Source organism: Heterodontus francisci, chromosome 45, assembly GCF_036365525.1.
Source record: "Heterodontus francisci isolate sHetFra1 chromosome 45, sHetFra1.hap1, whole genome shotgun sequence".
NCBI lineage: Eukaryota > Metazoa > Chordata > Chondrichthyes > Heterodontiformes > Heterodontidae > Heterodontus > Heterodontus francisci.
Window position 1 is genome coordinate 13,856,749 of NC_090415.1, and position 13,873 is coordinate 13,870,621.

The following is a 13,873-nucleotide window of genomic DNA, read 5'->3' on the forward strand; positions in this document are numbered from 1 at the left end:
TTTCAGTGTCAGGTGTCAGCGTGTGAGGAGGGTTCCGACACCACCGGGGGGTTCTAGATAATGTAATTATTAATTTTTGAGGTCAAACTTGAACTAGGGAAATAAGTGACTGCGAACTGATGTATGTGCGTTAAATCAGCTTTTATTGTCGAAATACAGAAAAGGGGCCGAATATGAACACGTCCGAGAACAAACCTCACAAATGGTCAGTGGCCAGTAATTTATGTACGGGACATTATTAGTTGGAGACAGAAAGATCGCACGGGCAGTGAAACTGCATTAACCAGAATCTTTGGGAGTAAAACAGAGATCACAAAGGCAAGGACACTTGATATATAAATCAATATAAGTCGATACTATACAGACAATGTTGTAGCTTTTTCAGAGAAGTTGTGGGTGGCTCTTAAAAGAGCCTTTTTGTGTTTTAGGTGTGTTTCAGTACATTGCGGATATTTACTTGGAGCTGGTGTACTTGGTGACCGCCTTTGTACCTTCCGACACGGCGTGTTTGGCCAGCTCCCCGGGCAGCAGCAGGCGCACGGCGGTCTGGATCTCCCGGGAGCTGATGGTGCTGCGTTTGTTGTAATGGGCCAGGCGGGAAGCCTCACCCGCGATTCGCTCGAAAATATCATTCACAAACGAATTCATGATGCTCATGGCCTTGGAGGAGATGCCGGTGTCAGGGTGAACCTGCTTCATCACTTTGTACACGTAGATGGAGTAACTTTCTTTCCTGGATTTTCTCCGTTTCTTGCTGCCCTTCACTGGCGCCTTCTTCAGAACTTTCTTGGCGCCCTTCTTGGAAGGTGCTGCAGTTTTCTTCTCGTCAACCATGATCACGATCAATTTCAGACACAGAATTACCGAAATTTCGCTCCAAGCTCGCATTTTATAGACATCCCCAGAACCCTATGCAAATAAAGGATGGGAGAAGGCCATGTTCATGATTGGCTGGTTTACAATGATGTCACTGCCTGATGTTCTGTATCTATCTGACTGGGTATCTAAAGCAACCAATCACATTTTGTGCTTCTCACAGTCACAAACTGTCGCAGCAGTCAGATCGTCCAAACCCCTTTGCCGGCCCTTATCCATCTACATCAGTGACTTGCTGAGTCCCTCTTCCTCATCAACCATTTCTATTTTGCTAGTACGAACTCGTCTCTTTTTTCACTCTACGTATAATTTCTCTATAGTTCCCTTCCTTATCAGGATGTAGCGCCCCTCTGCACTTCCGTCCATCAACAGGACCGAATCGTCCAGTATAGTGGGTGTCAGAGTGGGGCAAATGCGAGCATTGAAGTGCAAGTCCTTATCTCCATGTAGCGTGCCAAATAAGGTTGGTCAGCTGCAGTCACAAGTAACCACATGAAAGATTTATATGACAGCACTTCTGATATGTCTTCCTTTTTCCTCAACCGAGGATACCCTTGTCCTCACTTTCCACCCCATCAGCCTCCACATCCAAAGAATCATCCTCCGCCATTTCTGCCACCTCCAGCGTGATGCCACTACCAAATACATCTTCCCCTCCCTTCCCCTGTCAGCATTCCGAAGGGATCGTTCCCTCCGCGACACCCTCGTCCACTCCTCCATTACCCCCACCACCTTGTCCCCTTCCCACGGCACCTTCCGCTGCAATCACAGGAGGTGCAATGCCTGCCCCTTTACCTCCTCTCTTCTCACAATCCCAGGCCCCAAACACTCCTTTCGAGTGAAGCAGCGATTTACTTGTACTTCTTTCAATTTAGTATACTGCATTCGCTGCTCACAAAGTGGTCTCCGCTACATTGGGGAGACCAAACATATACTGGGTGACCGCTTTGCACAACACTTCTGCTCAGTCTGAACGCATGACCCCGAGCTTCCGGTTGCTTGTCATTTCAACACTCCCCCCTGCTCTCATGCTCATATCTCTGTCCTGGGATTGCTGCAGTGTTCCAGTGAACATCAATGCAAGCTCGAGGAACAGCATCTCATTTACTGATTAGGCACAATGCAGCCTGCAAGACTGAACATTGAGTTCAATAATTTCAGAGCATGACTGGCCCCCCATTTTACTTTTATTTTTAGTTATTCTTTCTTATTTATATTTATTTTTCTGTTTATTTTATATCATCTTAGTTGGTACAGTTTGCTTACCCACTTTTTTTTCCCATGTTGGTACTTGTGGCTATTCAATTTTCATCCATTAACACCCTATCTGTGCTAATGCTTTGTCTTTCAACACACCATTAACATAATGTTTGCCTTTGATCCATGACCTTCTGGTCAGCTATTCTGTGACGTTGTCCTTTCTACACCTTCTCCTTTGTTATCTCGTGCCCCACCTCCGCTTTACTTCCTTAAAACATTTCACATTTCTAATATTTACCAGTTCTGAAGAAGGGTCACTGACCTGAAACGTTAACTCTGCTTCTCTCTCCACAGATGCTGCCAAACCAGCTGAGTTTATACAGCATTTCTTGTTATTATGAAAGATTGAGATCGTGACCATTCCATATTTCTGGCTGAAACTCGGTGAGGCAAGGGAACTTATTATTACTGGCGACAAATATTCAGGAAAGATAGGACTGAAATATATGGAGGGTTGTGGAGTGGAAAGAATTGATCAAATATAATATGATAAAACTGGCAGGGATGCTGTTTTTGAGGTGTTAACAAAAGCATCTATTTGGTCATATATGCGGAATATGGCAGGAGGAAATGCATGGACATTCTGGGGCGCGAAATATTTGCCCTTCCCTGCAGGACATGTAAGTGTGGGATTCATTCTGTGCCCATCAGTATGTGATATTTACCTGTGGCTTTTACTCCGTATCGGTCAATCTATGGTCAATGATTTTGTGATTTAATTCAATAATTTCAATCTTCAATAGGTGATTCTGTTTTTTTTTTTAAATTCTCCGTAACAATCAGTTTCTAAATGGGTGATTATGGGTTTTGTTCTGTACCTCTGAGCTTCTACTGAGTGAATGTGAGTTTTGCTATGTATCTGTTAATCTCCTCTTTTGGAATCTGGGCATTTCTCTTTATCTGTGAATTTCTGAATTGTGAATTTGGATTTTAATCTGCACCTGTCAGTTTCTGGTATGAAAGGTTGTTTGGTTTTGTCTCTGTACCTGTTAGTAAGTGGCATTTTTGTGTAGCTTTACACTGCACATGTTAATTGATGACACGCCAGCGTTGTTTTCACTCGACATGTCAGTCTCTGGTTTGGAGGCCTCGCCTATGTTCTGTATCCATCAGATGTCTACATATAAGGATGGGTTTTAACCTGTTTCTTTCAATCTGTTGTATGTAAGTACTGTTTATTATCTGTATCTGTACGTTTCTGAAGAACGAATGTGGACTGTATCGTCTCCCTGTCAGTGGTTCATTAAGAGATATTTTACAAGGTACCTGCCAGTTCTGATATGTGAGTGTGGGTTGTGATCTACATCTGGCCGTTTCTGGTATGAGACATGAGCATTGTTTTCACTCTGTGTACGTTAGCCTCAAGTGTCAGAAGCTGGGTTTAGTCATACATCTCATTCTCTGCTGTATGATTGTGGATTTACATCTGTACAAGTTCGTTTCTGATACGGGCGTGTGAATTTTATTCTGTATGCCAATTTCTGGTATGTGAGTGTGTGTTTTTTCTGTCCTGTCACTTTCTGTTGAACTGTATGATGGATTCGCTTTGGATCTGTGAATTTCTGCTCTGTGAATGTTGGCTTTCCTTTACAGTTGTCAGAGAGTTATACAGCACAGAAACAGGCCCTTTGGTCCATTGTGTCTCTGCCTCCCATCAAGCATGAATATATTCGAATCACATTTGCCAGCACTTGGCCCATAGTCTTGTATGCTATGGCGTTTCAAGTGTTCATCTAAATCCTTCTCAAATGCTATGAGGGGTCCTGACTCTACCAGCCCTTCAGGTAGTGTGTTCCAGATTCCAACCACACTCTGTGTGAAATATTTTCTCCTCAAGTCCCCTCTAAACCTGCTGCCCATTACTGAAATCTATCTCCCCTGGTTATTGATCCCTCCACTGAGGGAAACGTTTTCTTCCTATCTTTACTATCAATGTCCCGTCTAATTTTGTATACCTCAATTAGTTCCCCCCTCAGCCTTCTCTGCTCCAAGGAAAACAACCCTAGCCTATCCAGTCTCTCTTCATAACTGAAATGCCACAGCCCAGGAAACATCCTGATGAATCTCCTCTGCACGCTCTCCATTGCAATCACGTCCTTCCTTTGGTGAGTTGACCAGAACTGTACACAGTACTCCAGCTGTGGCCTAACTAGCATTTCATTCAGCTCCCTCATAACCTCCCTGCTCTTATATTCTCATTCTCTGGTATATGAGTTTGTGTCTTTTTATTCTGGTTAGCTGTCACACTCACTTCTCTGAAGTAAACATCTTATGAACCGTCTCCAACACATTTCCTTCCTTTATTAAATAAGGAGACCAAAACTGCACACAGTATTCTAGATGTGGTCTCACCAATGCCCTGTTTCACTGAAGTATAACGGGATTATTTTCATTTTCAATTCCTCACGTAATACTGGATAGCATTCCATTTGCCTTCCTTCTGTCTTGCTGTAACTGCACACTAACTTTTTTGACTCATGCACTAGAACACCTAGATCCCTCTCCAGAATTCTGCAGTCGCTCAGCACTGAAGTATTTTTTAATATTCCTGACAAAGTGAACAACTTCCCATTTTCTCACATTGTACATCATCTGCCAGATTCCTGCCCACTCACTCAACCTACATATATCAGTCTTCAACTTCCTTATGTCCTCCTCACTACATACATTCCTACCTATCTTTGTTTCATCTGCAAATTTAGCTGCCATGTCATCACTCCCCTCATCTACGTCATTGATATAAATTGTAAAAAGTTGAGGCCCCAGCACTCGTCACATCCTGCCAATCAGAAAAGGACCCATTTCTGCATTCTGTGTGTTCTGCCAGCCAGTCAATCTTCTATCCATGCCAATATGTTACCCATGAGCTCCTACTTTGCACAATAACCTTTTATGTGGCACCTTGTCAAATGCCTTCTGGAAATCCAAGTACTGTCTGTCAACCGGGTTCCCCTTTATCCACAGTGCATGTTAGTCCTTCAAGGAACTTCAATAAATAGGTTAAACATGATTTCCCCTTCACAAAACCATGTTGACTATTCCTGATGACCTTATGTTTCTCAAAATGCCCAGTTATAGCCTCCTCATTGATCAATTCTACCACCTTCCTCATGACAGGGGTCAAGCTAACTGGCCTATAGTTAATGTTAACTCTGCATCTCTCTCCACAGATGCTGCCAGACCTGCTGAGTATTTCCAGCACTTTTTGTTTTGTTTCAAATTTCCAGCATCTGTAGTATTTTGCTTTTATATTACTGTAGTTACCCTTTCTCTGCCTCCACACCTTCTCGAATAGAGGGGTTATATTTTCTACTTTCCAGTCTGATGTCACCTTTCCAGAATCTTACGAATTTTGAAAAATTAACACCACCAAATCTATTACTTCCGTAGCCACCATTTTGAAACTCCTAGGATGAAGCCCATCGGGATCTGTGGACTTGTCAGCCCGTTGCTCCATCACTTTACTCAGTACCACTTCCCTGGTGATTGTAATTTCAACAAGTTCCTCTCTTCCATCCACCTCCTGATTTACAGCTATGATGGGAATGTTTTTTGTATTTGCTACAGTGAAGATAGAAGCATTTTTTAATGTACATTTCTTCTGTCATTTCCTTATTCTCAACCTTTAACTCCTAATTTTCATTCTCTAGAGGACCCAACACTCAATTTACTTGCACTTTTCCTTTTCTAATACCTGTGGAAACTCTTGCTATCAGTTTTTAGATTTCTAGCTAGCTTACACCCATGCTCTAATTTATTTTCCTGATTAACCTTTTAGTTATTCTCTGCCATTCTATATATTATGACCAATCATCTGACCTGCCACTCATCTTTGCACAATTCTCTGCCTTTTCATGCAGGTTGATGCCTTCCTTATCTTCTTTAATCAACCATGGATTGGGATCCTCCCCTTGGAATTATTTTTCGTAGTAGGGATATACTTATTTTAAGTATTCTGAAATATCCACTTAAATGTCTGCCACTGCTTCTCTATTGAACTATCTCTTGGCCCAGTAACCCAGTTCACTTCAGCTAGCTCAGCTTGTATGCCCACATAGCTGCCCTTATTTAAGTTTAAAATACTAGTCTTAGACCCACTCCTCTCATTTTCAAACTGGATGCAAACCTCAATCATATTGTGATCATTGCTACCAAGAGGTGCATATACTCTGAGGTCATTAATTAATCCTGTCAAATTACACAATACCAAGTCTAATATAACCTGCTCACTGGACGGGTCTGGAAGATACTGCTCAAAGAAACTATTTTGAAAGCATTCTATGAACTCCTCATACAGGCTTCTATTACTAATCTGATTTTTTCCAGTTTATCTGTTGATTAAAATCACCCATGATTATTTCCATCTCTTTATCACAAGCACCCAATAGTTATTCTTGTATACTTCATCCTACATTGTGATGACTGTCTGTGGGCCTGTAGACTACACCCAATAGTGCCTTTTCCCCCGACTATTCCTCAACTCCACCCAAACCGATTCTACATCCTGATCTCCTGAACCAAGGTCATGTCTAACTATTGCACGAATGCCAATCTTGTTTAACTGTGCCACCCCTCCAACTTCACCTAGCTTCCTATTCTTCTTGAAAGTTACACACCCCTCAATATTGAGGACACAATCCTTGTCATCCTGCAGCCATGTCTCCATAATGGCTATTAGATCATATTCATTTAACACTTCCCCTATCTCCTCTGATTCCACACACAACTTCCCACTACTATCCTTGATTCGCCCTAATCTAACTCTAGTCATTCTTTTATTCCTGATATACCTATAGAAAGCCTTAGGGTTTTCCTTGATCCTATCCGCCAATGACTTCTCGTGTCCTCTCCTTGCTCTTCTTTGCTCTCCCTTTAGATCCTTCCTGGCAAGCTTGTCACTCTCAAGCGCCCTAACTGAGCCTTCACGTCTCATCCTAACATAAGCCGCCTTCTTCCTTTTGACAAGCGCTTCAGCTTCTTTAGTAAACCACGGCTCCCTCACTCAACAACTTCCTCCCTGCCTGACAGGTACATACTTATCAAGGACACGCAGTAGCTGCTCCTTGAATAAGCTCCACATTTCGATTGTGCCCATCCCCTGCAGTTTCCTTCCCCATCCTACGCATCCTAAATCTTGCCTAATCGCATCATAATTTCCTTTCTCACAGCTATAATTCTTGCCCTGCAGTATATACCTGTCCCTGCCCATCGCTAAGGTAAACCTAACCGAATTGTGATCACTATCACCAAAGTGCTCACCTACATCTAAATCTAACACCTGGCCAGGTTCATTACCCAGTACCAAATCCAATGTGGCATCGCCCCTGGTTGGCCTGTCTACATTCTGAGTCAGAAAACCCTCCTGCACACACTGGACAAAAACTGACCCATCTAAAGTACTCGAGCCAGAGACCAGAAGCAGCAGCGAGAGCCGCTCGGTTCTGTTCTGTGGACCTGCTTGACCAGCAAAAGTTGAAGTGTGACGTCACAGGAGAGCTGCTCAGTGATTGGTGGGTATTTCTTTCTTCCATTTGAGCAGTGGGAGTGGTGAGAGTGCGAGCCAGGGGGCAGCCGGGAAGGTAAGTTTCACTGTAAAGTACTTACCTCGTGATTGGGCGGACGCAGACATGGGGACTGCTGGGTAAGTGAACTTATATATTCAGGCAGAGGCTAAACCTGAAACACTACACGTGTCGTGTCTCCCACCTATCCTCCTCCTCAAATCAAAAAAAAAAGGTCTCTTGTGTGGATGGTTCGGTAAGGTAAGTTTTTTCCTTTATTTTTTAAAATCTCTTTTGTCAATTTAGAGTGGAGGGGATGGAAGCTCGGGCAGTTGCATGCTCCTCTTACAGGATGTGGGAGGTAAGGGTCACCAGTTGTTTAATATTGGAAGGCATCAAGATCGGCGCAGGCTTGGAGGGCCGAATGGCCTGTTCCTGTGCTGTACTGTTCATGGTTCTCACCATCTGTTGCTCTCTCACTCTCACCTATTTTCTCTCAGTCTCTCCATCTCTCTTTGATTCTTTCAAGCTCAGTTCTTCCTCTCTCTCTCCCCATCACTCTCTCTTTTCTATTTCCCTCCCAATTACTTGCTCTCCAACTGTCTTGCTATGTCTGTCCATGTTGGGTGCCTTTAAGAGTTTGGGACAGTTCTGGTGGTGCAGGGTCCCTTTAAGAGTCTGGTGCTGACCCCCCTCCCCCACCCGAGGGGGGGCGGGGAGGGGGGGGGTGGGGTGACAAGTCGCCTTAACCGCGGCTGCGCGGAGGCAGGTTTTGACCCCTTGACCTCCAGACACGTGGGGCAAGGCAGGGAGTGTCATCAGCCGCCATGTTTGCGTGACGTCACAAGCCGGCCACTTATTTCCGTAAACAGCAGCTGAAAGGAAAAAGAGAAGCGGCTTCAGCTCTCGATCTCAATGGAGGAAAGTTGAACGTCTGAGCCGGGGGAGAAATAAAAAAGCAGCGGTTAACGCTCTTGTAGAGATGCGCATGTGCGGAGCATCCTCCCAGAGTGCAGCGCGGCCTGTACCGCAGAAAGGGGACGTTCCCAGTCGCGCTGCATTGTGGGAGCCGCAGGACGCCATTGCCCCCTCATTAACTCAGTAAAAATTAACTCATTCCCTCTCTGCTCTCCATCCCTCCTTTTCATATTGCAGGCTGAAATGGGCTTTGTTGGCATTCATTACACCATCCCGGGTGTGATCAGATACTCTGTCCCTTCGTAATCGATTTCCCGTCCCTCCAACAGCTTGTGCTTGTGATTGGCTTTTCTCCTACTGAAATGGTTGCTGAATGTGTTGGCCTTTTTCCTGGCTTCATAGCTAACCCTCTCTCGCTCTGTCTCTCTCCTAGTGTCAGTGGTAGCAGGAGGGAGAGAGAGAGGAAGACGGAGAAAGACACAAAGAACAACCCCAGCTTCTCAAATCTATCCACGTAACTGAAGTCCCTCATCCCTGGAACCTTGCTCCTGAATCTTTTTTGCATCCTCTCTACAGCCCCCACATCCTTCCTAAAGTATGGTGTCCAGAATTGGACACAATACTAGATGAGGATGAAGCAGTGTTTTATAAAGCTTCATCATAACCTCCTTGCTTTTATGCTCTCAGCCTCTATTTACAAAGCCTGGATCCCATATGCCTTTTAACCACTTTCTCAACTAGCCCTGCCACCTTCAATTTGTGCACAGACACCCCCAGGTCTCTCTGTTCCTGCACCCACTTCCTTCTCTTCTTAGATTCCCATAACAGAGAGGGACAGAAGGACAGGGAGGTCTAGAAATAAGGAGGGGGAGAGAGAGCAAACAAACAGGAAACACATATGGGAACACCACCACCTGCAAGTTTCCCTTCCAGTCTCACACCATCCTGACTTGGAACGATATCACCATTCCTTCACTGTCACTAGGTCAAAATCTGGATCTCACTTCCTGACAGCACTGTGGGTGTACTTACCCCACATGGACTGCAGCGGTTCAAGAAGGTTCAACGGCAATTCGTGATGGGCAATAAAATGCTGACATAGCAGGAATGCACACATCCAACAAATGAATAAAAAATAACAATTTGGCACCAAGTCACTAAAGGGGAGACCACTGGAGGGACAGAGAGAGAGGCAGAGAAGGAGAAAGATGGAGTGACAGGGAGGGAAGGACAGATGGAGGGATAGAAAGAGATACAGAGATAGAAGGAGAGAGAGGGAGTGTCAGGGAGGGAAAGACAGATGGAGGGACAGAGTGAGAGACAGAGAGAGAAGGAGAGTGGAAGAGACAGAGAGGGAAAGAGATGGAGGGACAGAGTGAGAGATGGAGAGAGAAGGAGAAAGATGGAGAGAGATGGAATGACAGGGAGGGAAGGACAGATGGAGGGATAGAGAGAGACAGAGATAGAAGGAGAGAGAGGGAGAGACAGAGAGGGAAAGACAGATGGAGGGACAGAGAGAGTGAGAGGCAGAGATGGAAGGAGAGAAAGGGAGAAACAGACAGGGAAAGACAGATGGAGGGACAGAGAGAGATACAGAGATAGAAGGAGAGAGAGGCAGTGACAGGGAGGGAAAGACAGTTGGAGAGACAGAGAGAGAGAGAGGCAGAGATGGAAGGAGAGAGAGGGAGTGAAAGGGAGGGAAAGGCAGATGGAGAGACAGAGAGAAATAGAAGGAAAGAGGGAGAGACAGAGAGGGAAAGACTGATGGAGAGGCAGAGAGAGAGAGGCAGAGATGAAAGGAGAGAGAGGGAGTGACAGAGAGGGAAAGACAGATGGAGAGACAGAGAGAGAGAGACAGAGATAGAAGGAGAGAGAGGGAAAGACAGATGGATAGACAGAGAGAGAGAGGCAGAGATGGAAGGAGAGAGATGGAGTGTCAGGGAGGGAAGGACAGATGGAGAGATAGTGAGAGAGAGACAGAGACAGAAAGAGAGGGAGGGACTGGACAGGGTGGATGCTGAGAGGATGTTTCCCCTTGTTGGGGAGACTAGAACTTGGGGACACAGTTTAAAAATTAGGGACGTCCCATTTAAAACTGAGATAAGGAGACATGTTTTTCTCTCAGAGGAGGGTCAGTCTGTGGAATTCTCTTCCCCAGAGAGCAGTGGAGGCTGGATCATTGAATATATTCAAGGCTGAGTTCGATAGATTTTTTATCAGTTAGGGAGTCAAGGGTTTTGGGACGCGGACAGGAAAGTGGAGTTGAGTTCACAATCAGATCAGCCATTGAATGACAGAGCAGGCTCGAGGGGCCGAATGGCCTACTCCTGCTCCTAATTTATTTGTTCTTGTGTGTTCCATTTCACCAGACAGCCTCTCTCCTCCTGAAGTCTGCTACTAGTCCCTTCCCTTTTATTACATTGCAGATGACACAAACATTGAAGTTATGCCCTGTAAACACAAGTCCAAGTCATTAGTATATATCAAAAAGATCAGTGGTCCTAATATAAACCTCCACTGTATACCTCCCTCCAGTCTGAAACAACCATTGTCCACTCTCTCAGCCAATGTCGTATCCACTCAGCCACAGCCCCTTTCATCTCTGGAGCACCAATATTGCTAACTGGTCAATTAGGAGGCACCATTAAGTCCTCCCCATGAGGACACTGGTCCCAGACCTCTCTGTTTGCACTCTCCCATCAACATTCCCCAGACAGGTACAGCATGGATTAGATACAGAGTAATGCTCCTTCTACACTGTCCAATCCAACAGTCCCAGGGCAGGAACATCATGGGGGGGATACAGAGTGAATCTCACTAGACACTGTCCGAAACAGACACAGTGAGATACAGAAAGGGAGAAACAGAGAGACACAGACAGACAGGGCGACTGAGAGAGAAAGAAGGATATTTAACATCAGACATAGGAAGAGGAGGAGGTAATTTAACCCCTCGACCCCGTTCCAGCATTCAGTGTTATCAGGGCTGAACTGTGATCTAACTAACACTATATATCCCACCTTTGCCCCTTATCTCTTAATACCTTTGGTAAACAAAAATCTACCAATTTCAGATTTAAAAATTTACAAGTGTCTCAGCATCAATTGCTGTTTGTGGAAGAGAGTTCCAAACTGAAACCACACCTGATGTGTTGAACTGTTTCTTCATTTCACTCCTGAATGGTTTTAAGACTACATTTAGATTTTTAGACTATGCCCCAAGTTCCTGACTCCGCAGCCAGTGGGAATAGTTACTCTCAGTCCACCCTATCAGTTTCCCTTATTACTTTGTAAACCTTCATCAAATCACCCAATAACCTTCTAAATTTCAGGGTTACAGAGTAAGTTTCCCTCTACACTGTCCCATCACACACTCCGAGGGCAGGAACATCATGGGATGGATACAGAGTGAATCTCACTGGACACTGTCCGAAACAGACAGAGAGAGAGACAGAAAGAGAGAAACAGAGAGACATAGACTGACAGAGAAAGAAGGATATTTAACAGGGGATATTGGAAGAGGAGGATGCAATTTAACCCCACAACTCTGTTCCGGCATTCAATGAGATCATGGCTGATCTGTGATCTATCTTACACCATAGATCCTGCCTTTGCCCCTTATCTCTTAATACCTTTGGTTAACAAGATTCTATCAATCACAGATTTAAAAATTAACCAATAAGCCAGCATGAAATTTCCACAAACAATATCATAAGGGTGTGATGACTCCCACAGTGGAATAGCTTGCTGAATATTTAAAATGGAGGCTATTCCTTCTGGATCATCAAAAGTGTCCGCCTGGGCCCCAACTTCATCTGCATTTCTCCCTCTCCCGATGTTTTTTATTCTCTCCACACCTATCTCTTCTATGTTTGTGTACACAGCAGTGAAGGATTAAATCAAATTAATATATCTGACATTGTTCCAGATTCCAACCACCCTCTGGGTGAAAAATCTTTTGCTCAAATCCCCTCTAAACCTCCTGCCTCTTGCCTTCAATCTATGCCCCCTGGTTATTGACCCCTCCACTAAGGGAAAAAGTTTCTTCCTATCTATCCTATCAATGCCCCTCATAATTTTGTATACCTCAATCAGGTCCCCCCTCAGCCTTCTCTGCTCTAAGGAAAACAAGTCCAGCCTTTTCGGTCTCTCTTCATAACTGAAATGCTCCAGCCCAGGCAACATCCTGGTGAATCTCCTCTGCGTCCTCTCCAGTGCAATCACATCCTTCCTATAGTGTGGTGCCCAGAACTGTACACTGTACTCCAGCTGTGGCCTAACCAGTGTTTTATATAGCTCCATCATAACCTCCCTGCTCTTATATTCTATGCCTCAACTAATAAAGGCAAGTATCCCATATACCTTCCTAACCACCTTGTCTCCCTGCGCTGCAGCCTTCAGTGATCTATGGACAAGTACACCAAGATCCCTCTGACACTCTGTACTTCTTATGGTCCTACCATTCATTGGATATTCCCTAGCCTTGTTCGTCCTTCCAAAATTCTATGTAACCTAACCTATGTATAATCTTTAATCTTGCAATGCATGTGTAATGTTTAATTTCTGAAAGCCAGACAGAGTAAAGCTTAACGTACTCCAAAAAACTCCAGACTTTTGGCATTTATTACCTTATCGGGTCATATCTGTCATTAAGTTGGACTAGACTTGTGAATAATTCTTTTTAAGTTGTTTTTCCGACAGTACGAGTGTAAATCGATTTGCAGCATCCCATCATATAATATACACTCCTGTCTATATTGTCTGAATACAGACATAAAATAGCTACAAATTTTGCTATTTATTTCGGGGCAGACAGGTGAAGTGTTTATTTTGTCTGTGATTTAACTCGACCCCCAATGATAACCAACATGGTGGGAGCGAGTGACAGACAGAGAGAGAGGAACAGAGGTAGAGTAACAGAGAGATAGGGAGAGATAGAAATGGAGAGAGAACAGAGAGATAGTGAGGGATAGAGACAGTAGCAGAGAGATAGAAAGTGCCAGGAGACCCTGAGACACTTTAGAAGCAGGGGGACGGGGAGACAGGCTGTGTGGGGACCCTGGGGTAACATTACAGATAGACAGGGTAGATGTAGGTAAGATGTTTCTCCTGGTTGAGGAGTCTAGAACCAGGGGACACAATTTCAAAATCAGGCGGAAGCCACTTGGGACAGAGATGAGGAGAAATTTCATTACTCAGAGGGTTGTGAATCTTAGGAATTCTCTATCCCAGAGGGCTGTGGAAGCTCAGTCATTGAGTATGTTTAAAGCAGAGATTGACAGATTTCTAAATACCAATGACATAAATGGTATGAGGATA

The 13,873-nt window shown here is 44.4% G+C and overlaps 1 protein-coding gene and 1 long non-coding RNA gene across 2 annotated transcripts in view; one reads left to right on the forward strand and one right to left on the reverse strand.

Moving 5' to 3' along the window:
- The window catches only part of LOC137356508 (uncharacterized), a 293,635-nt gene that overhangs the window by 51,820 nt on the left and 227,942 nt on the right, over nucleotides 1–13,873 (forward strand). The gene's annotated exons all lie outside the window — the stretch shown is intronic.
- LOC137356332 (histone H2B 5-like) lies at nucleotides 184–834 on the reverse strand. The gene has a single exon (XM_068022210.1). It carries the CDS (start codon nucleotides 832–834, stop codon nucleotides 454–456), a length of 381 nt encoding a protein of 126 aa, XP_067878311.1. The 3' UTR covers nucleotides 184–453.